The 17,847-nt window shown below is 50.0% G+C and overlaps 1 protein-coding gene across 6 annotated transcripts in view; it reads right to left on the reverse strand.

Annotated features, from left to right (window-relative positions):
• LOC110536161 (SHC-transforming protein 1) overlaps positions 1-17,847 on the reverse strand; it is a 44,344-nt gene that overhangs the window by 21,052 nt on the left and 5,445 nt on the right. Inside the window, exons 2-5 of one of the 6 annotated variants that reach the window (XM_036939559.2) lie at positions 16,196-16,242; positions 2,918-3,082; positions 2,443-2,513; positions 709-772 (exon numbers count right to left, since the gene is read on the reverse strand). In XM_036939559.2, coding sequence (XP_036795454.1) covers positions 709-772; positions 2,443-2,513; positions 2,918-3,082; positions 16,196-16,207 — 312 coding nt within the window. In that variant the 5' untranslated portion in view covers positions 16,208-16,242. Of the gene's footprint in view, positions 1-708; positions 773-2,442; positions 2,514-2,917; positions 3,738-16,195; positions 16,243-17,847 lie in introns of those variants that run through there. The other 5 variants (XR_016484505.1, XM_036939546.2, XM_036939552.2 and 2 more) reach the window with 5 other exon arrangements.

The raw sequence follows: 17,847 nt of genomic DNA on the forward strand, positions 1-17,847 counted from the left end.
ATGTGTGTGTGTGAAGGCAATAGAGAGGGAGAAGCATGTCTGAGCCGTGTGTGTGTGTGAAGGCAATAGAGAGGGAGAAGCATGTCTGAGCCGTGTGTGTGTGTGTATAAGTGTGTATATAGAAGAACAGCTGCAGGCTGCCAGTGATCCTGTCTGACTCTGCTCTGTTCAATGGTTCAAATGGTCAACTGAAGCTTGTCAAGTCCCCCACAGTCTCCCACAGTCTCCCACAGTCCCCCACAGTCTCCCACAGTCTCCCACAGTCTCCCACAGTCCCCCACAGTCTCCCACAGTCTCCCACGGTCTCCCACAGTCTCCCACAGTCTCCCACAGTCTCCCACAGTCTCCCACAGTCTCCCAGGGCCAGACATGCTTTAGCCAAACCAGTCTGTTGGGTATATAGCTGTTTTATGTAGTGTTTGGGTGGATGCTTTAAGTTTTACTGGAATTCCCCCAGAAAGACGGACTGGGCCCGGCCCAGTTGGAGTTGGCTTAGTCTCGGCACACACAACTTAGTCACAAGTCTCCCTCATACATGTGTGAGAGAGACAGTGAGAGAGAAAGAGAGAGACAGAGGTAATTACCTGGAAGTACCACTGACCACAGAGTGGTCAATCCAGCTAAATCCAGATCCAACAACGCCCTGACCACGGCCCTCCACTTAACACATAAATAAATAATACTCTGTGTGTGTGTATATTGGTGTACCTTTCTCTTGCGTTGGGCTCCTTTGGCTCCAGGCACTGCCTCACACACCACTGAGATAGCCTCTCTGAAACAACAACACGTGTGAGAATCTCTCTGTAACACACTTGTATGGATTTCACACTGTGCAGCAGATTAGATGAAATCTGGCAACATGTGACACAGACTTGATCATCCTGACAACCACACTCATCCTCACCATGGATACAAACATCACTATAGAAACCAGAAGGAAACCACCAGGATTCCAGAACATGCTAATTTAGAGGTTGTGAGGGCGGTAGGCACACACACACACAATACTGTTAAACCTATACAGTCCTTTCAGATTGGCCAACACGGAATGGGTAGCGGCTAGGGACCAAAATAGAACAGGGCAAAAAAGAGAACTGGGGGATATGAACTGGAGATAAATAATGCATTTTTATGTGAAAAGGAGGTAGCTAGAAAGAGTACATTTTGTGATTTGCAATGTTTTGTACCAGAGCCCTATACAACACTTAGCTCTAACTACATGGCTCTGTTTTGAGCCAGAGCCCTATACAACACTTAGCTCTAACTACATGGCTCTGTTTTGTACCAGAGCCCTATACAACACTTAGCTCTAACTACATGGCTCTGTTTTGAACCAGAGCCCTATACAACACTTAGCTCTAACTACATGGCTCTGTTTTGTACCAGAGCCCTATACAACACTTAGCTCTAACTACATGGCTCTGTTTTGTACCAGAGCCCTATACAATACTTAGCTCTAACTACATGGCTCTGTTTTGAACCAGAGCCCTATACAACACTTAGCTCTAACTACATGGCTCTGTTTTGTACCAGAGCCCTATACAACACTTAGCTCTAACTACATGGCTTTGTTTTGTACCAGAGCCCTATACAGTACTTAGCTCTAACTACATGGCTCTGTTTTGTACCAGAGCCCTATACAACACTTAGCTCTAACTACATGGCTCTGTTTTGAACCAGAGCCCTATACAACACTTAGCTCTAACTACATGGCTCTGTTTTGTACCAGAGCCCTATACAACACTTAGCTCTAACTACATGGCTCTGTTTTGAACCAGAGCCCTATACAACACTTAGCTCTAACTACATGGCTCTGTTTTGTACCAGAGCCCTATACAATACTTAGCTCTAACTACATGGCTCTGTTTTGAACCAGAGCCCTATACAACACTTAGCTCTAACTACATGGCTCTGTTTTGTACCAGAGCCCTATACAACACTTAGCTCTAACTACATGGCTCTGTTTTGAACCAGAGCCCTATACAACACTTAGCTCTAACTACATGGCTCTGTTTTGTACTACCTAACCACAGTACATCTGCGTGCAGTAACTTGATCATTAGCCTTAAAACAACAGCTTAAACGGTTAGTTCACCCAAATGACAAAATAACACATTGGTTTCCTTACCCTGTAAACAGTCTAAGGACAAGGTATGACAGCAATCAATGCCTTGGTTTGGTTTTGCTGGCACTGTTTCCAAATGCTAACGTTTTAGCAATTGTTGCACAAATCCCATTCAAGTCATGGTACTGATATTAGCATTTTCCGCGCATCATGTCTATCATCTATACGTGACTTTGTTGAGCTTCACAATACATTTGAGATACTTCCGGGGGATTTTGATAGTCATAATGTTTCCATAGACTGCTTACAGGGTAACGAAACCAATATGACATTTTGTAATTGGTTGAACTATCCCTTGAACAATTGGAGGTTCTCACCTGGTGACCTGAGTTCTGGTGTTGAAGTCCAGCGCCCTCATAGACTGTAGCACCTCCACACAGCCCATATACTACACAGGAAATAGAGAGGAGACGCATATGAACAGGGATCCCACATCCTACAGCACTCCTCTCCACACAGCCCATATACTACACAGGAAATAGAGAGGAGACGCATATGAATAGGGATGCCACTTCCTACAGCACTCCTCTCCACACAGCCCATACACTACACAGGAAACAGGAAAGGAACTCATATGAACTAGGATTCCATTTCCTCCAGAACACCCACACTGACCGGAGGGGCAGATGGAAACAGATAGAGACAGACGGAAAGATGGACAGACAAGAGAATAGATCATTTTGAGAGAGCAACAGAAAAATGGACAGATATGGAAAGTTAAAGAAATATGCAAGTACTAGCCTATAGGCCTACGTCCAACAAACTGAAAAACAGAGAACAACCAACTCTTACCCGTACTGAGTAGGCGACCCCAGTGGTGCTGACCACATGGTCTGAGTGTAGCCATCCTCTGGTGGGCTTGTTGACGAAGGAGCCGTGGCGCGTCCACTCATCTCCCCCCAGCTGCCCCCCCTCCACCCGCGCCCTCCTGGACGCCCCACCCAGCCGGTTCATATCCTGCAGAGGGGGGCGATGGGGGGGAGAGGGAGCTGTTAGACAGGGAGGGGGGTGAGGAGTGGGAGAGCTGGAACTGTTACCCCCTGAAGACCGCATGGGGGCTTGAGCCCGCTGAGGCCTGCTGGAGACCTTGAGGCCTGGGAGTAGAGTAGCAGAGACGCCCAGGCGAAGGGCTCCCATCCTGGGGAAGAAGGAACAGAGCGTGGTGGGGCTGTTCTCAGCCCGGCAGGGGGAGGAAGGGGGGAGGATGGGGGTGAGAGAGGAGGAGGAGAGGGAGGAGGTTAGCCCAGGAGGGGTGAGGGGGGTTGCGGGGGTGGAAGGGGGGAGGGACAAAGGGTTGGAGTTGGTATCGTCATTCGAACTGAGAGATTCACTCCGGAAGTGAGTGTACTTAGTTTTAGGGACCAGCTCCATCATGGATCTGAGATGTTCGATGTTATTTCAGTGTTTCTCTAACAAGTCCACACACTCTGGTGTGATTCAGTCTAAACAACAACGGTGGTTCATTCTCTCTTTCTCTGTATTATCAGTCTCTCGCTCAAAAACTTGCTTGTCTTTCTTTCCCTCTCAGTGACCGTTGTCCATCCGTCTGCCCTGTTTTATATCCTCCCGTCATTGTCAGGCAGTGCAGCAGACACTGCGCAAGAAACACCATCTACAAGACAGAGGAGAGCAGCAAGAGGAGCGATTGAAGATCAGAGGGGATCACTCTCTAAGAGTCTAACCCAGCACACTGATGGAGTGATACTCAGTTGTTTGGTGTCTTCGCTGTCAGTCTTACAACATGTCATCACTTTCAATCCACAGAAATTAATGCCACTTTCCAATAGACAGAATCAAAAAGGATTTTCTGAAAAATGCTGTTTGAGCACATCAGCATGTCAACTAATGTAGCATGACACTTAAGTCCAGTTGTTCATCTTTGAGCACCATGGAGATTCCACATATAACCTCAGAATGTGATTGTCTATTGACACAGACACTCAGGTGGTATGAGTTACTGCATCAAGAGGCCTACCCTCATGTGTCTGTTAGCATGTGTTGGAGTAGAAACCTACTCTACTGCCTGTAAATGGCACAGAGTGTGTGAGTCTGTGGTGTGTGGTGTGTGTGTGCGCGTTTCAGCGTGTCTGTCGGGGCAGTAGCTCACTAGCCTCTCTTGCCTGACACGGGCCCATAAAAACCCTATCAGCTGCCAACGAGTAGATCAGAAGGGACACACACACACACACACACACACACACAGCGCTGATACGCACACACACTGCCAAGACACAGCAGTGACGGGTCGATACAATAGAGTAAGATTATCTGCAGAGCTTAATATAGCAAAGTTCTGTTAAGACCTGCTGATCTATTGCCAGACACCAATTTCTGGCAGGGAAAATCTCTCTATCCCTCCTGCTTTTTATTCCTCTCTCTCTCTATCCCTCTTTCTCTCCTGTGAGCAGCTTTGTTTTTCAGGTTCCAAGGCTGCTGGAGAATACTGTTAAGTAATTTAACTCTTCCTCCTCACTCCCTCTCTCTCTCTCTCTTTTCCTCACCCTCTCTCTCTTTTCCTCACCCTCTCTCTCTTTTCCTCACCCTCTCTCTCTTTTCCTCACTCCCTCTCTCTCTTCCTCCAGATGGTCTCGTGTCCTCTCTGGATGGCCTTGGCCTTCTCCCTCTCTTTCTCCCCCTCTTCCTCTCTCTTCCTCCAGATCACCTCCTGTACAGTCTCTCTCCCTCTCTCTGCGCTTCGCTCTCCCCTCAGCTTGTCCTCTCCTATCCTCTCCTGGAATCCCTCTCTCCTCCTCCACACTGTTTTCTGTGCCTCCCTCAGTAGCCGCTGCACTTCCTCCTTCTCTCGCTCCACCACTTCCTGCCTTCTCTTCCAAATGATCTCTCGCTCCCCCTCCCCCCCTCCCTCGTCTCCTTTCCCGTTCTCCAGACTGTCCTCTTAAACAGTCCCTCTACTTCAAAGATTGTCTGTCTCTCTCCACATTCACTCTGTAACTACAGCCAGAGTCTATACAATGCACATAACCTAGTAACAGACACCACTAGAAAAGAAAAAGACCAGATGCTGGGCTTGTCCCTGACTGAAGTTTCTGATATGGCTAAAACCGTAGGTAGAGCTGTTCTAGAACATTGCTGCCCTGGTTAGAGTGGATACGTTCTGGAGCACCATAGCATCAGAAGTGCTAGAGTTGGAGAAGTTGCCTCTTTCTGGTTACAGAAACAGTGACACACACAGTGGTGATGTAACAAGAGAGAATGTAGGTCATTGGCTGATGACACCATCGGTGCGATTGTTTTGATGATAATGAGACCTGAATGGTACTGGAGGCTTGTTAGAGAACTCAATCACCCAGTCATTACACCTAATTAAACCTCCCTCCCTCCCCCCTCTCTCTCTCTCTCTCTCCTTATCGATTCCACAGAAACAGTCTTGTTTAAACAAGCCACGCCAATAGTCAGTTGCCTGAGAGAAGCATGTGTATTTCTTGACACAGCACAGCACGATACAGTACTAGCCTAACTAGAAACACTGAGCTAACTACAATCCGAACAATCTGCATAGTCCATCCAAAGAGAAAACTAAAGATGTCTAACATGAACAGTCTCCAGCCACAAGACACAGCTCACAGGACTGAATAGCGGAGGTTGAATCTGGAATATAACTCCAGGGGCTTGTCAGCTCACATATCAGTGTTGTTTCCAGCACTTTACACATGTTCTAACCATTACTCTGCCAGGTTTGACCCACCGAGATAAAACTTTGTAACAGATTGACAATTTGGCACCAAAAGTTTCACGATGATACCAGAGAAAGTTGACTTTCAACAACAAGCGCTAACAGCTAAAGCCCTGTATGTTTGGAAGCAGAGGGCTACCAGCTAGCCGTTTGATTTTGGCTGCCTAGCAACAGGCAGAGGGACGCTCGCTCGATCACACCAGTCTAGCACCAGAGGGTCTGTCTACAGAGCCTGCCACAGCACTCGCTAGCTAACGTCTCCTCCCAGACAGAGAGCACCAGAACACATCAGGATACAGACTGGGATTAGCTATGAAGTGCTATGTAGGGGGTATGAAGGGCTATTAAGGTCTTACGACAGCCTACGGCAGGCTCTTAGCACAGCCTAACTGTCTTCGCATTACTACAAAAGTCTTCCATTATAGTCTATGCTCTAAATGTCTATTTGTCCTAGTGCTGTAGCACTACCAGTGAAAGGTCAATTAGTGGCTGTAGCCAACGTGTCCCGTGTGGCTCACCTGGTGGAGCATTAGGCTTGCAACGCCAGAGTTGTGGGTTCGATTCCTATGGGGGACCAGTACGAACAAGTATGCACTCACAACTCTAAGTCGCTCTGGAAAAGAGTGTCTACTAAATGACTAAAATATAAATGTCAACACAGATGAACGTATAGAGTTGCTAGCGTTTCACAATTGAGCGCAATGCAACGCTAGCAACGCAACGCTAGCAACAGACAGAACCAGTCGCTAACAGTGACGAGATGTCACAAACGTGGCCAACGGGTCAGTTAGCAAACATAGGTTAACACTAGTAAATGCTAGTACAGCAGGTTTAACCCTCGCCCTGCCAGATGTTAGTGCACAGAATAAAGCACAGTGTAGGTCAGACGAGTGCAGAGTACAGCGCCCTCTACCTGAAGAGATGTCCTGATTCTCCTACACACAGATAGAAAACACACACAAGTAGAGAAAGTCACCACTACACTAACACATAAACAACACACAGTTGATGATACCAGTTAAGACTACACAGTTCCACAGCTGTACAAAGTGAATGATATGTCCACATACAGTATCAGTAGAATCATCTGATTATAATCCAGGTTAGTCCAGTCATTTCTGACATCGGCTTGGTATACCACCTGTCCCGGTCAGGACACTAGTTAATATGGCAAAGATGGCACAGCACAAGCTAAAGAGAGAGAACGAGAGATATACCTCATGGCAAACCAGTAAGAACACTGCATCAAATTCATTCTAGACAGAGCCTACATTTACATAAATAGGTTAGAGGTTCTAGTCTGGACTGCTTCTCCACCCCACCAGTTGTCTGGACTGTTTCTCCTGGTTATCACCACCCCACCAGTTGTCTGGACTGGTTATCACCACACCACCAGTTGTCTGGACTGGTTATCACCACCCCACCAGTAGTCTGGACTGTTTCTCCTGGTTATCACCACCCCACCAGTTGTCTGGACTGGTTATCACCACCCCACCAGTTGTCTGGACTGGTTATCACCACCCCACCAGTTGTCTGGACTGGTTATCACCACCCCACCAGTTGTCTGGACTGGTTATCACCACCCCACCAGTTGTCTGGACTGTTTCTCCTGGTTATCACCACCCCACCAGTTGTCTGGACTGTTTCTCCTGGTTATCACCACCCCACCAGTTGTCTGGACTGTTTCTCCTGGTTATCACCACCCCACCAGTTGTCTGGACTGTTTCTCCTGGTTATCACCACCCCACCAGTTGTCTGGACTGTTTCTCCTGGTTATCACCACCCCACCAGTTGTCTGGACTGTTTCTCCTGGTTATCACCACCCCACCAGTTGTCTGGACTGTTTCTCCTGGTTATCACCACCCCACCAGTTGTCTGGACTGTTTCTCCTGGTTATCACCACCCCACCAGTTGTCTGGACTGTTTCTCCTGGTTATCACCACCCCACCAGTTGTCTGGACTGTTTCTCCTGGTTATCACCACCCCACCAGTTGTCTGGACTGTTTCTCCTGGTTATCACCACCCCACCAGTTGTCTGGACTGTTTCTCCTGGTTATCACCACCCCACCAGTTGTCTGGACTGTTTCTCCTGGTTATCACCACCCCACCAGTTGTCTGGACTGTTTCTCCTGGTTATCACCACCCCACCAGTTGTCTGGACTGTTTCTCCTGGTTATCACCACCCCACCAGTTGTCTGGACTGTTTCTCCTGGTTATCACCACCCCACCAGTTGTCTGGACTGTTTCTCCTGGTTATCACCACCCCACCAGTTGTCTGGACTGTTTCTCCTGGTTATCACCACCCCACCAGTTGTCTGGACTGTTTCTCCTGGTTATCACCACCCCACCAGTTGTCTGGACTGTTTCTCCTGGTTATCACCACCCCACCAGTTGTCTGGACTGTTTCTCCTGGTTATCACCACCCCACCAGTTGTCTGGACTGTTTCTCCTGGTTATCACCACCCCACCAGTTGTCTGGACTGTTTCTCCTGGTTATCACCACCCCACCAGTTGTCTGGACTGTTTCTCCTGGTTATCACCACCCCACCAGTTGTCTGGACTGTTTCTCCTGGTTATCACCACCCCACCAGTTGTCTGGACTGTTTCTCCTGGTTATCACCACCCTAGACAGACCCGTATAGAAAGAACAGCACCAGTGTTTGAAAAAAGAGAAGAAGACTCAAAAGAACTTTACATCTCAGTCTGTCTCCGACTGAGGCGGATGCAAGTTGCCGTGGCAACAAACATTAAAAGAGAAGCCTGCTCAGGATCTATATTGAGAAATCCTGACAGCGGCAGAAACATCTCAGACAACGAGATAACAGATTGCTTCCACAAATCAGAGCCCAGGAGCAGCTAAGCAGAGCTGAGACTGACCCATTACGGCCTTTAACATCTAACTATAGAAACCACAGCCGGTCGGCCAGCCAGAGACTCCTGGAGGGATCAATACCACTCAGGAAATGATCAAAGTTTGGCCATATAACCAAATCAATGTTGACGTCCCAACCTGGCTGATTCCAGACTCTGGCTAGGACACATGGATTAACACAACATATATTGCTTCAGAGGATGAAATACTTTCATATATGATAGTCAATATTAATATCAATAAACTTTACTAATCACAATAGCTAACACTTTAGAAAAAAATTGCATAACAACAACCTGAATGTTTTCCTGTACAGTCCTAACTGTTAGGTAAGTAACAACAAAGGTGGTGATTGTATAATAATCTGCAGAGCAGGTTTTTTTCCACCTATAATTGTTTTGAGTTGTGAATAAATTCTTGAGAACTCTTCTTTTGCTTCAAGAGTGAATGAAAAATGTAAAACAATTGTTCCTTATTTTGGGTTAAACAGAGTAGAGGTGATTATCCGTAGCATGGTATTAACAGAGCTCCATATTCACATCAGAACCATATTCATGCTTAAACACCCTCTCTCTCTCCTCTCTTCCACTCGTTTAAATCACAAAGTCATTGCCAGATCTCATATCCTCTCCATCTATCCTCTCCTCAGCTTGTCCTCCTCCTCTCTTCTCCGTCTCAGCGGAATGTGAAACAGCAGAATGGCAGGGCTGAACAACGGCACTCCTTCATTGTCTTCCTCTCCTCCTCTTGCTTCGCTCTCTCATCACCCTTTGCTTTCCTTCCAGCTCTGTGTGAGTGAGAGACGAGCCCGCTGTCTATCCTCTCCTTCTCCCTCTCTGTCTATCTGTCTGGGTGATGCCGCCTCTCTCTCTCTCCTTCTCTCACGTGCTGCTGCTTTTTTCCTGTCTCATCCGCTCACCCCTCCTTCCCCACTCCTTCCATTTCCATCTCTCCCCCCTCTTTCCCTTTCCCTCTCTCGTTCCATTTCCCTCCCTCCCCCTCCTACCCTTTCCCTCTCTCGTTCCATTTCCCTCCCTCCCCCCTCCTACCCTTTCCCTCTCTCATTCCATTTCCCTCCCTCCCCCCTCCTACCCTTTCCCTCCCTCCCCCCTCCTACCCTTTCCCTCTCTCGTTCCATTTCCCTCCCTCCCCCCTCCTACCCTTTCCCTCTCTCGTTCCATTTCCCTCCCTCCCCCTCCTACCCTTTCCCTCTCTCGTTCCATTTCCCTCCCTCCCCCCTCCTATCCTTTCCCTCTCTCGTTCCATTTCCCTCCCTCCCCCCTCCTACCCTTTCCCTCCCTCCCCCTCCTAACCTTTCCCTCTCTCGTTCCATTTCCCTCCCCCTTTCCCTCTCTCGTTCCATTTCCCTCCCTCCCCCATCCTACCCTTTCCCTCTCTCGTTCCATTTCCCTCCCTCACCCCTCCTACCCTTTCCCTCTCTCGTTCCATTTCCCTCCCTCACCCCTCCTACCCTTTCCCTCTCTCGTTCCATTTCCTTCCCTCACCACTCCTACCCTTTCCCTCTCTCGTTTAATTTCCCTCCCTTTCCCTCCCTTTCCCTCCCTCCCTCCCTCCATTTCCCTCCCTCCCTCCTTCCCTTTCCCTCTCCCTCCCTCCTTCCATTTCCCTCCCCCCTTCCCTGTCTCGTTCCCTTTCCCTCTCTCGTTCCATTTCCCTCCCTCCCTCCTTCCCTTTCCCTCCTTCCCCCCTCTCGTTTCATTTCCCTCGCTCCTCCTTCCCCTCTCTCGTTCCATTTCCCTCCCTTCCCCTCTCTCGTTCCATTTCCCTCCCTCCCTCCTTCCATTTCCCTCCCTCCCTCCCTCCTTCCCTCTCTCGTTCCATTTCCTTCCCTCTCTCGTTCCATTTCCCTCCTTCCCCTCCCTCGTTCCATTTCCCTCCCTCCCTCCTTCCCTCTCGTTCCATTTCCCTCCCTCCCCCTCTCTCATTCCATTTCCCTCCCTCCCTCCTTCCCTTTCTTGTTCCATTTCCCTCCCTCCTTCCTTCCCTCTCTCGTTCCATTTCCCTCCCTCCACCTCTCTCGTTCCATTTCCCTCCCTCCCTCCCTCTCTCGTTCCATTTCCCTCCCTCCACCTCTCTCGTTCCATTTCCCTCCCTCCCTCCCTCTCTCGTTCCATTTCCCTCCCTCCACCTCTCTCCTTCCATTTCCCTCCCTCCCTCCTTTCCTCTCGTTCCATTTCCCTCCCTCCCTCCTTCCCTCTCTCGTTCCATTTCCCTCCTTCCCTCTCTCGTTCCATTTCCCTCCTTCCACTCCCTCCTTCCCTTTCTTGTTCCATTTCCCTCCTTCCCCTCCCTCCTTCCCTTTCTTGTTCCATTTCCCTCCCTCCACCTCTCTCCTTCCATTTCCCTCCCTCCCTCCTTCCCTCTCTCGTTCCATTTCCCTCCCTCCCCTCTCTTGTTCCATTACCTCCCTCCCTCCTTCCCTCTCTCCTTCCATTTCCCTCCCTCCCTCCCTCGTTCCATTTCCCTCCCTCACCCCTCCTACCCTTTCCCTCTCTCGTTCCATTTCCCTCCCTCACCCCTCCTACCCTTTCCCTCTCTCGTTCCATTTCCTTCCCTCACCACTCCTACCCTTTCCCTCTCTCGTTTAATTTCCCTCCCTTTCCCTCCCTCCCTCCCTCCATTTCCCTCCCTCCCTCCTTCCCTTTCCCTCTCCCTCCCTCCTTCCATTTCCCTCCCCCCTTCCCTGTCTCATTCCCTTTCCCTCTCTCGTTCCATTTCCCTCCCTCCCTCCTTCCCTTTCCCTCCTTCCCCCCTCTCGTTTCATTTCCCTCGCTCCTCCTTCCCCTCTCTCGTTCCCTTTCCCTCCCTTCCCCTCTCTCGTTCCATTTCCCTCCCTCCCTCCTTCCATTTCCCTCCCTCCCTCCTTCCCTCTCTCGTTCCATTTCCTTCCCTCTCTCGTTCCATTTCCCTCCTTCCCCTCCCTCGTTCCATTTCCCTCCCTCCCTCCTTCCCTCTCGTTCCATTTCCCTCCCTCCCCCTCTCTCATTCCATTTCCCTCCCTCCCTCCTTCCCTTTCTTGTTCCATTTCCCTCCCTCCTTCCTTCCCTCTCTCGTTCCATTTCCCTCCCTCCACCTCTCTCGTTCCATTTCCCTCCCTCCCTCCCTCTCTCGTTCCATTTCCCTCCCTCCACCTCTCTCGTTCCATTTCCCTCCCTCCCTCCCTCTCTCGTTCCATTTCCCTCCCTCCACCTCTCTCCTTCCATTTCCCTCCCTCCCTCCTTTCCTCTCGTTCCATTTCCCTCCCTCCCTCCTTCCCTCTCTCGTTCCATTTCCCTCCTTCCCTCTCTCGTTCCATTTCCCTCCTTCCACTCCCTCCTTCCCTTTCTTGTTCCATTTCCCTCCTTCCCCTCCCTCCTTCCCTTTCTTGTTCCATTTCCCTCCCTCCACCTCTCTCCTTCCATTTCCCTCCCTCCCTCCTTCCCTCTCTCGTTCCATTTCCCTCCCTCCCCTCTCTTGTTCCATTACCTCCCTCCCTCCTTCCCTCTCTCCTTCCATTTCCCTCCCTCCCTCCTTCCCTCCCTCATTCCATTTCCCTCCCTCCCCCTCTCTCATTCCATTTCCCTCCCTCCCTCCTTCCCTTTCTTGTTCCATTTCCCTCCCTCCTTCCTTCTCTCGTTCCATTTCCCTCCCTCCACCTCTCTCCTTCCATTTCCCTCCCTCATTCCATTTCCCTCCCTCCACCTCTCTCCTTCCATTTCCCTCCCTCCCTCTCTCGTTCCATTTCCCTCCCTCCACCTCTCTCCTTCCATTTCCCTCCCTCCCTCCCTCTCTCGTTCCATTTCCCTCCCTCCACCTCTCTCCTTCCATTTCCCTCCCTCCCTCCTTTCCTCTCGTTCCATTTCCCTCCCTCCCTCCTTCCCTCTCTCGTTCCATTTCCCTCCTTCCCTCTCTCGTTCCATTTCCCTCCTTCCACTCCCTCCTTCCCTTTCTTGTTCCATTTCCCTCCTTCCCCTCCCTCCTTCCCTTTCTTGTTCCATTTCCCTCCCTCCACCTCTCTCCTTCCATTTCCCTCCCTCCCTCCTTCCCTCTCTCGTTCCATTTCCCTCCCTCCCCTCTCTTGTTCCATTACCTCCCTCCCTCCTTCCCTCTCTCCTTCCATTTCCCTCCCTCCCTCCTTCCCTCCCTCATTCCATTTCCCTCCCTCCCCCTCTCTCATTCCATTTCCCTCCCTCCCTCCTTCCCTTTCTTGTTCCATTTCCCTCCCTCCTTCCTTCTCTCGTTCCATTTCCCTCCCTCCACCTCTCTCCTTCCATTTCCCTCCCTCATTCCATTTCCCTCCCTCCACCTCTCTCCTTCCATTTCCCTCCCTCCCTCTCTCGTTCCATTTCCCTCCCTCCACCTCTCTCCTTCCATTTCCCTCCCTCCCTCGTTTCCTCTCTCGTTCCATTTCCCTCCCTCCCTCCTTCCCTCTCTCGTTCTATTTCCCTCCTTCCCCTCCCTCCTTCCCTCTCTCGTTCCATTTCCCTCCTTCCACTCCCTCCTTCCCTTTCTTGTTCCATTTCCCTCCTTCCCCTCCCTCCTTCCCTTTCTTGTTCCATTTCCCTCCCTCCACCTCTCTCCTTCCATTTCCCTCCCTCCCTCCCATTTCCCTCCATCCCCCCTCTTGTTCCATTACCTCCCTCCCTCCTTCTCTCTCTCGTTCCATTTCCCTCCCTCCCTCCATTTCCCTCCCTCCCTCCTTCCCTCGTTCCATTTCCCTCCTTCTCCTCCCTCATTCCATTTCCCTCCCTCCCCCTCTCTCATTCCATTTCCCTCCCTCCCTCCTTCCCTTTCTTGTTCCATTTCCCTCCCTCCTTCCTTCCTTCCCTCTCTCGTTCCATTTCCCTCCCTCCACCTCTCTCCTTCCATTTCCCTCCCTCCCTCCTTCCCTCTCTCGTTCCATTTCCCTCCCTCCACCTCTCTCCTTCCATTTCCCTCCCTCCCTCCTTCCCTCTCTCGTTCCATTTCCCTCCCTCCCTCTCTCGTTCCATTTCCCTCCCTCCACCTCTCTCCTTCCATTTCCCTCCCTCCCTCTCTCGTTCCATTTCCCTCCCTCCCTCTCTCGTTCCATTTCCCTCCCTCCACCTCTCTCCTTCCATTTCCCTCCCTCCCTCCTTTCCTCTCTCGTTCCATTTCCCTCCCTCCCTCCTTCCCTCCCTCGTTCCATTTCCCTCCTTCCCCTCCCTCCTTCCCTCTCTCGTTCCATTTCCCTCCTTCCCCCCTTCCCTCTCTCGTTCCATTTCCCTCCTACCCCTCCCTCCTTCCCTCTCTCGTTCCATTTCCCTCCTTCCCTCTCTCGTTCCATTTCCCTCCTTCCACTCCCTCCTTCCCTTTCTTGTTCCATTTCCCTCCTTCCCCTCCCTCCTTCCCTTTCCCTCCCTCCACCTCTCTCCTTCCATTTCCCTCCCTCCCTCCTTCCCTCTCTCATTCCATTTCCCTCCCTCCCTCCTTCGTTCCATTTCCCTCCCTCCCTCCTTCGTTCCATTTCCCTCCCTCCCTCCTTCGTTCCATTTCCCTCCCTCCCTCCCTCCTTCGTTCCATTTCCCTCCCTCCCTCCTTCTTTCCATTTCCCTCCCTCCCTCCTTCTTTCCATTTCCCTCCTTCCCCTCCCTTGTTCCATTTCCCTCCTTCCCTTTCCCCTCTCTCGTTCCATTTCCCTCCCTCCTTCCTCTCTCGTTCCATTTCCCTCCCTCCTTCCATTTCCCTCCCTCCTTCCTTCCTTCCCTCTCTCATTCCATTTCCCTCCCTCCACCTCTCTCCTTCCATTTCCCCCCTCCCTCCTTCCCTCTCTCGTTCCATTTCCCTCCCTCCACCTCTCATTCCATTTCCCTCCCTCCCTCCTTCCCTCTCTCGTTCCATTTCCCTCCTGCCCTTCCCTTTCTTGTTCCATTTCCCTCCACCTCTCTCCTTCCATTTCCCCTCCCTCCCTCCTTCCCTCTCTCGTTCCATTTCCCTCCCTCCCTCCCTCCCTCGTTCCATTTCCCTCCCTCCTTCGTTCCATTTCCCTCCTTCCCCTCCCATTTCCCTCCTTCCCCTCCCTCGTTCCATTTCCCTCCTTCCCTTTCCCCTCTCTCGTTCCATTTCCCTCCCTCCTTCCTTCCTTTCTCGTTTCATTTCCCTCCCTCCTTCCTTTCTCGTTCCATTTCCCTCCCTCCTTCCTTCCTTTCTCGTTCCATTTCCCTCCCTTCCCCTCTCTCGTTCCATTTCCCTCCCTTCCCCTCTCTCGTTTCATTCCCCTCCCTCCCTTTCCCTCTCTCCTCCCCTTTCCCCCTCTCCCACTTTGCAGTCTAAACCATTTAACAGTACATGCACGTGTGTGCACTGAGCATTGCTCTCTCCCTTTCTCACACACAAACACACACACACAGGGAAGGACAAAGGAATGGATGGAGGAGGGGAAGGCGAGAGGGATGGAGATAGAGGGGAAACAGCCCATGTGGGCTCTACTAAAAGGCTCCTCCCCCTTTTTCCTGTTTGGTAACCTGAGAACCAGATGGATTGAATTGAGATGGAGGGAAAGAGAAAAAAGGAGGGAAAGACAGAGGAAGAGAGGGAGAGAAAAAGAGGGAGAGAAAAAGAGGGAGGGGAGAGTCTCTGTCTCTCTCTCCCTCTTTCGACAGACCAGACAGACAGACCAGATATGCAGGCTGATTTGAGGGCATTGTGAATAACTTTGATATTTATGGCCAAATATGGACACTTAACCTGGCAATGCCAAGCAGCTACTGTACCACGAGTTCACCGCTGGTAAAGAACAGGTTATTATCTCACAAACAGGACAGTAACAACAGAAACAATACACTTGATGTGGCAGTCAAGATACATATTCTTCAAGTCTTAAAAAGAAAAGAGAAAACCAAAGTGATCAGTGGACCAAGTGAGAACTTCCAGTGATGAGAACCGAGATTCAGACAGAAACACAGAAGAATATCTAGAACTGCACAACCGCTAGAGAGACAGAATACGTAAGAGAAGCGCAGAACCCACGTCAACACCTCAGCGTTACAAAGCGTTGCCCACAGAGAGATTGATTGTTGAACGCACACCCACAGTGTGATGACACCGTTCACCATACAGATCACAGCGGTATACAGAGTGATTGTTGAACGCACACCCACAGTGTGATGACACCGTTCACCATACAGATCACAGCGGTATACAGAGCGATTGTTGAACGCACACCCACAGTGTGATGACACTGTTCACCATACAGATCACAGCGGTATACAGAGCGATTGTTGAACGCACACCCACAGTGTGATGACACTGTTCACCATACAGATCACAGCGGTATACAGAGTGATTGTTGTGCTTGTTGAACGCACACCCAGCAACCCCACAACAGGCCCTGCACCAGCGTAACACACACACACACACACACCTCTAAATGGCTTAGACAGACAAATAAACAATGTCCTTTACAGCAGGGAGATACTGACAGTGGGAGGCGCAACCAGCAACCCATATGCCTCTGTGTGTGTGTGAGTGTCTCTCAATTTCTTACCACGTATTCCATGGGACAACACTGACTGCCTGTGAGTGTCTGTAACCCTAAAAACACCAAAGCACACATCAGCACACACACTCTTAGCCAATCACTGAGCGTTGTACATGTAGCGAATCATAGTTCTCCTAAATGATTCCCTCGAAAAACACTTGGCTTGGAGCATGCATTGCTCCCTGGATCAGCTGTGGAGAGAGTCATGTGACCTCCTTGCTCAGGTGAGCGCAAAGGTACACACACACACACGTTAGGCAAGCTGTTTTTGTATCATACCAAAGACGTTGTGTGTGTGTATTGAGCATGTTCAGACACACATTGTGGAATGAAAGGAATTACTTACAGGGACTAGTCAAATAAATCCAGACAACAGCTTTCCTTTCCAAATATGTGTAGACACACGCACAACATATAACCTGTCAGGTGTTGTGAATATGACAGAACAGGTCCAGAAATAGTCAGGTTATAGAGGGTATATCAATGTGATTTGTGGGTCATATGGACATTAGATTAGCCAGGCATTCAGCAGGCCCAACCAGCTGACCAGACCAGTTAACAGTTCTACATGTGAGACAAACAGATCGGGGCAAACAACCTGAAACTCTCACCCTCTTTTTCGCTCTCCCTTCCTCTCTCCTCGTTTCATTCTCACTCTGTCCCTATCCTTGTTTTATTCTCTCTATCCACTCTCCTTCCTTCACTTACTCTTGTCTGTTTCCCTTTTGTCTGCTCTGTCTCTCATTGATGTTCTCTTTTCCTCTCAGGTTCTCCAGGTCTGTCCCTTCCTCTATCCTTCAATACCAAATACTGTAAAACTTCTATTAATATCCCAGGTGTTTATTTGCTTTAATCACTGAACACAACCGCCGCTTATTCGAGACAGGCCTTTATTTCAGCCAGGCGTCTACTTCCTAACGCACACAGGTCTTGCTCAATAAAATGTTGAAAAGACTACCACACTGTTTGTGACCAGTATAAACATTGTAATAACAAATCCATCGCAGATCAGACATGCAAAGACTAGCCTGCCCATCATATACCCCCCGATTTCATGTTTCAGCACCATTGTCTCACTCGTTGCACCTCTTGTATCCACCGTAGTTGAGCCGACCATGTCAAACCACACTGCCGTCTCATCCATGACTCTCCTTTATCTTTACTGTACTCACTGGAGTTCACTCGTAAACAATTACATTTAGACACACCATTTATTTGAAACAGGTGTTTATTTGCTGGAATGTGTGCCGCTGTCTGGCTATTAAAAAGGGACAGACAGTCTGAAGGTAAAGTTTGTTTTATTGCCTACTAACATACTTAGCTACTCTCAGATACTCAAACACACACACACATTCTGCCTGCCTCCTGTCCTGACCACACCGGGTTCCACTCCTATCAGCTAAAAACAAGAAGAAGTGGCTCCAGAGGGCACGTGATCACCAACACTGGACAGTTGAGGAGTGGAAACATCCCCTGGAATATGACAGCCAGTTCAGTTTATTGTTGTGGCCTGGTCAGTCCACAGACCTCAACCCAATAGAACATGTTTAGGATGAGATGGAACGGGCTGTTCACAGCATGTATGTACCACTGTCCAATCTGCAGCAACTGAATGAGCCCATGACGCCAACATGGACCAACATCCCTGTGGAACTTTT

This window comes from Oncorhynchus mykiss, chromosome 2, assembly GCF_057628025.1.
Source record: "Oncorhynchus mykiss isolate SJ-2025 chromosome 2, ASM5762802v1, whole genome shotgun sequence".
Lineage (NCBI taxonomy): Eukaryota > Metazoa > Chordata > Actinopteri > Salmoniformes > Salmonidae > Oncorhynchus > Oncorhynchus mykiss.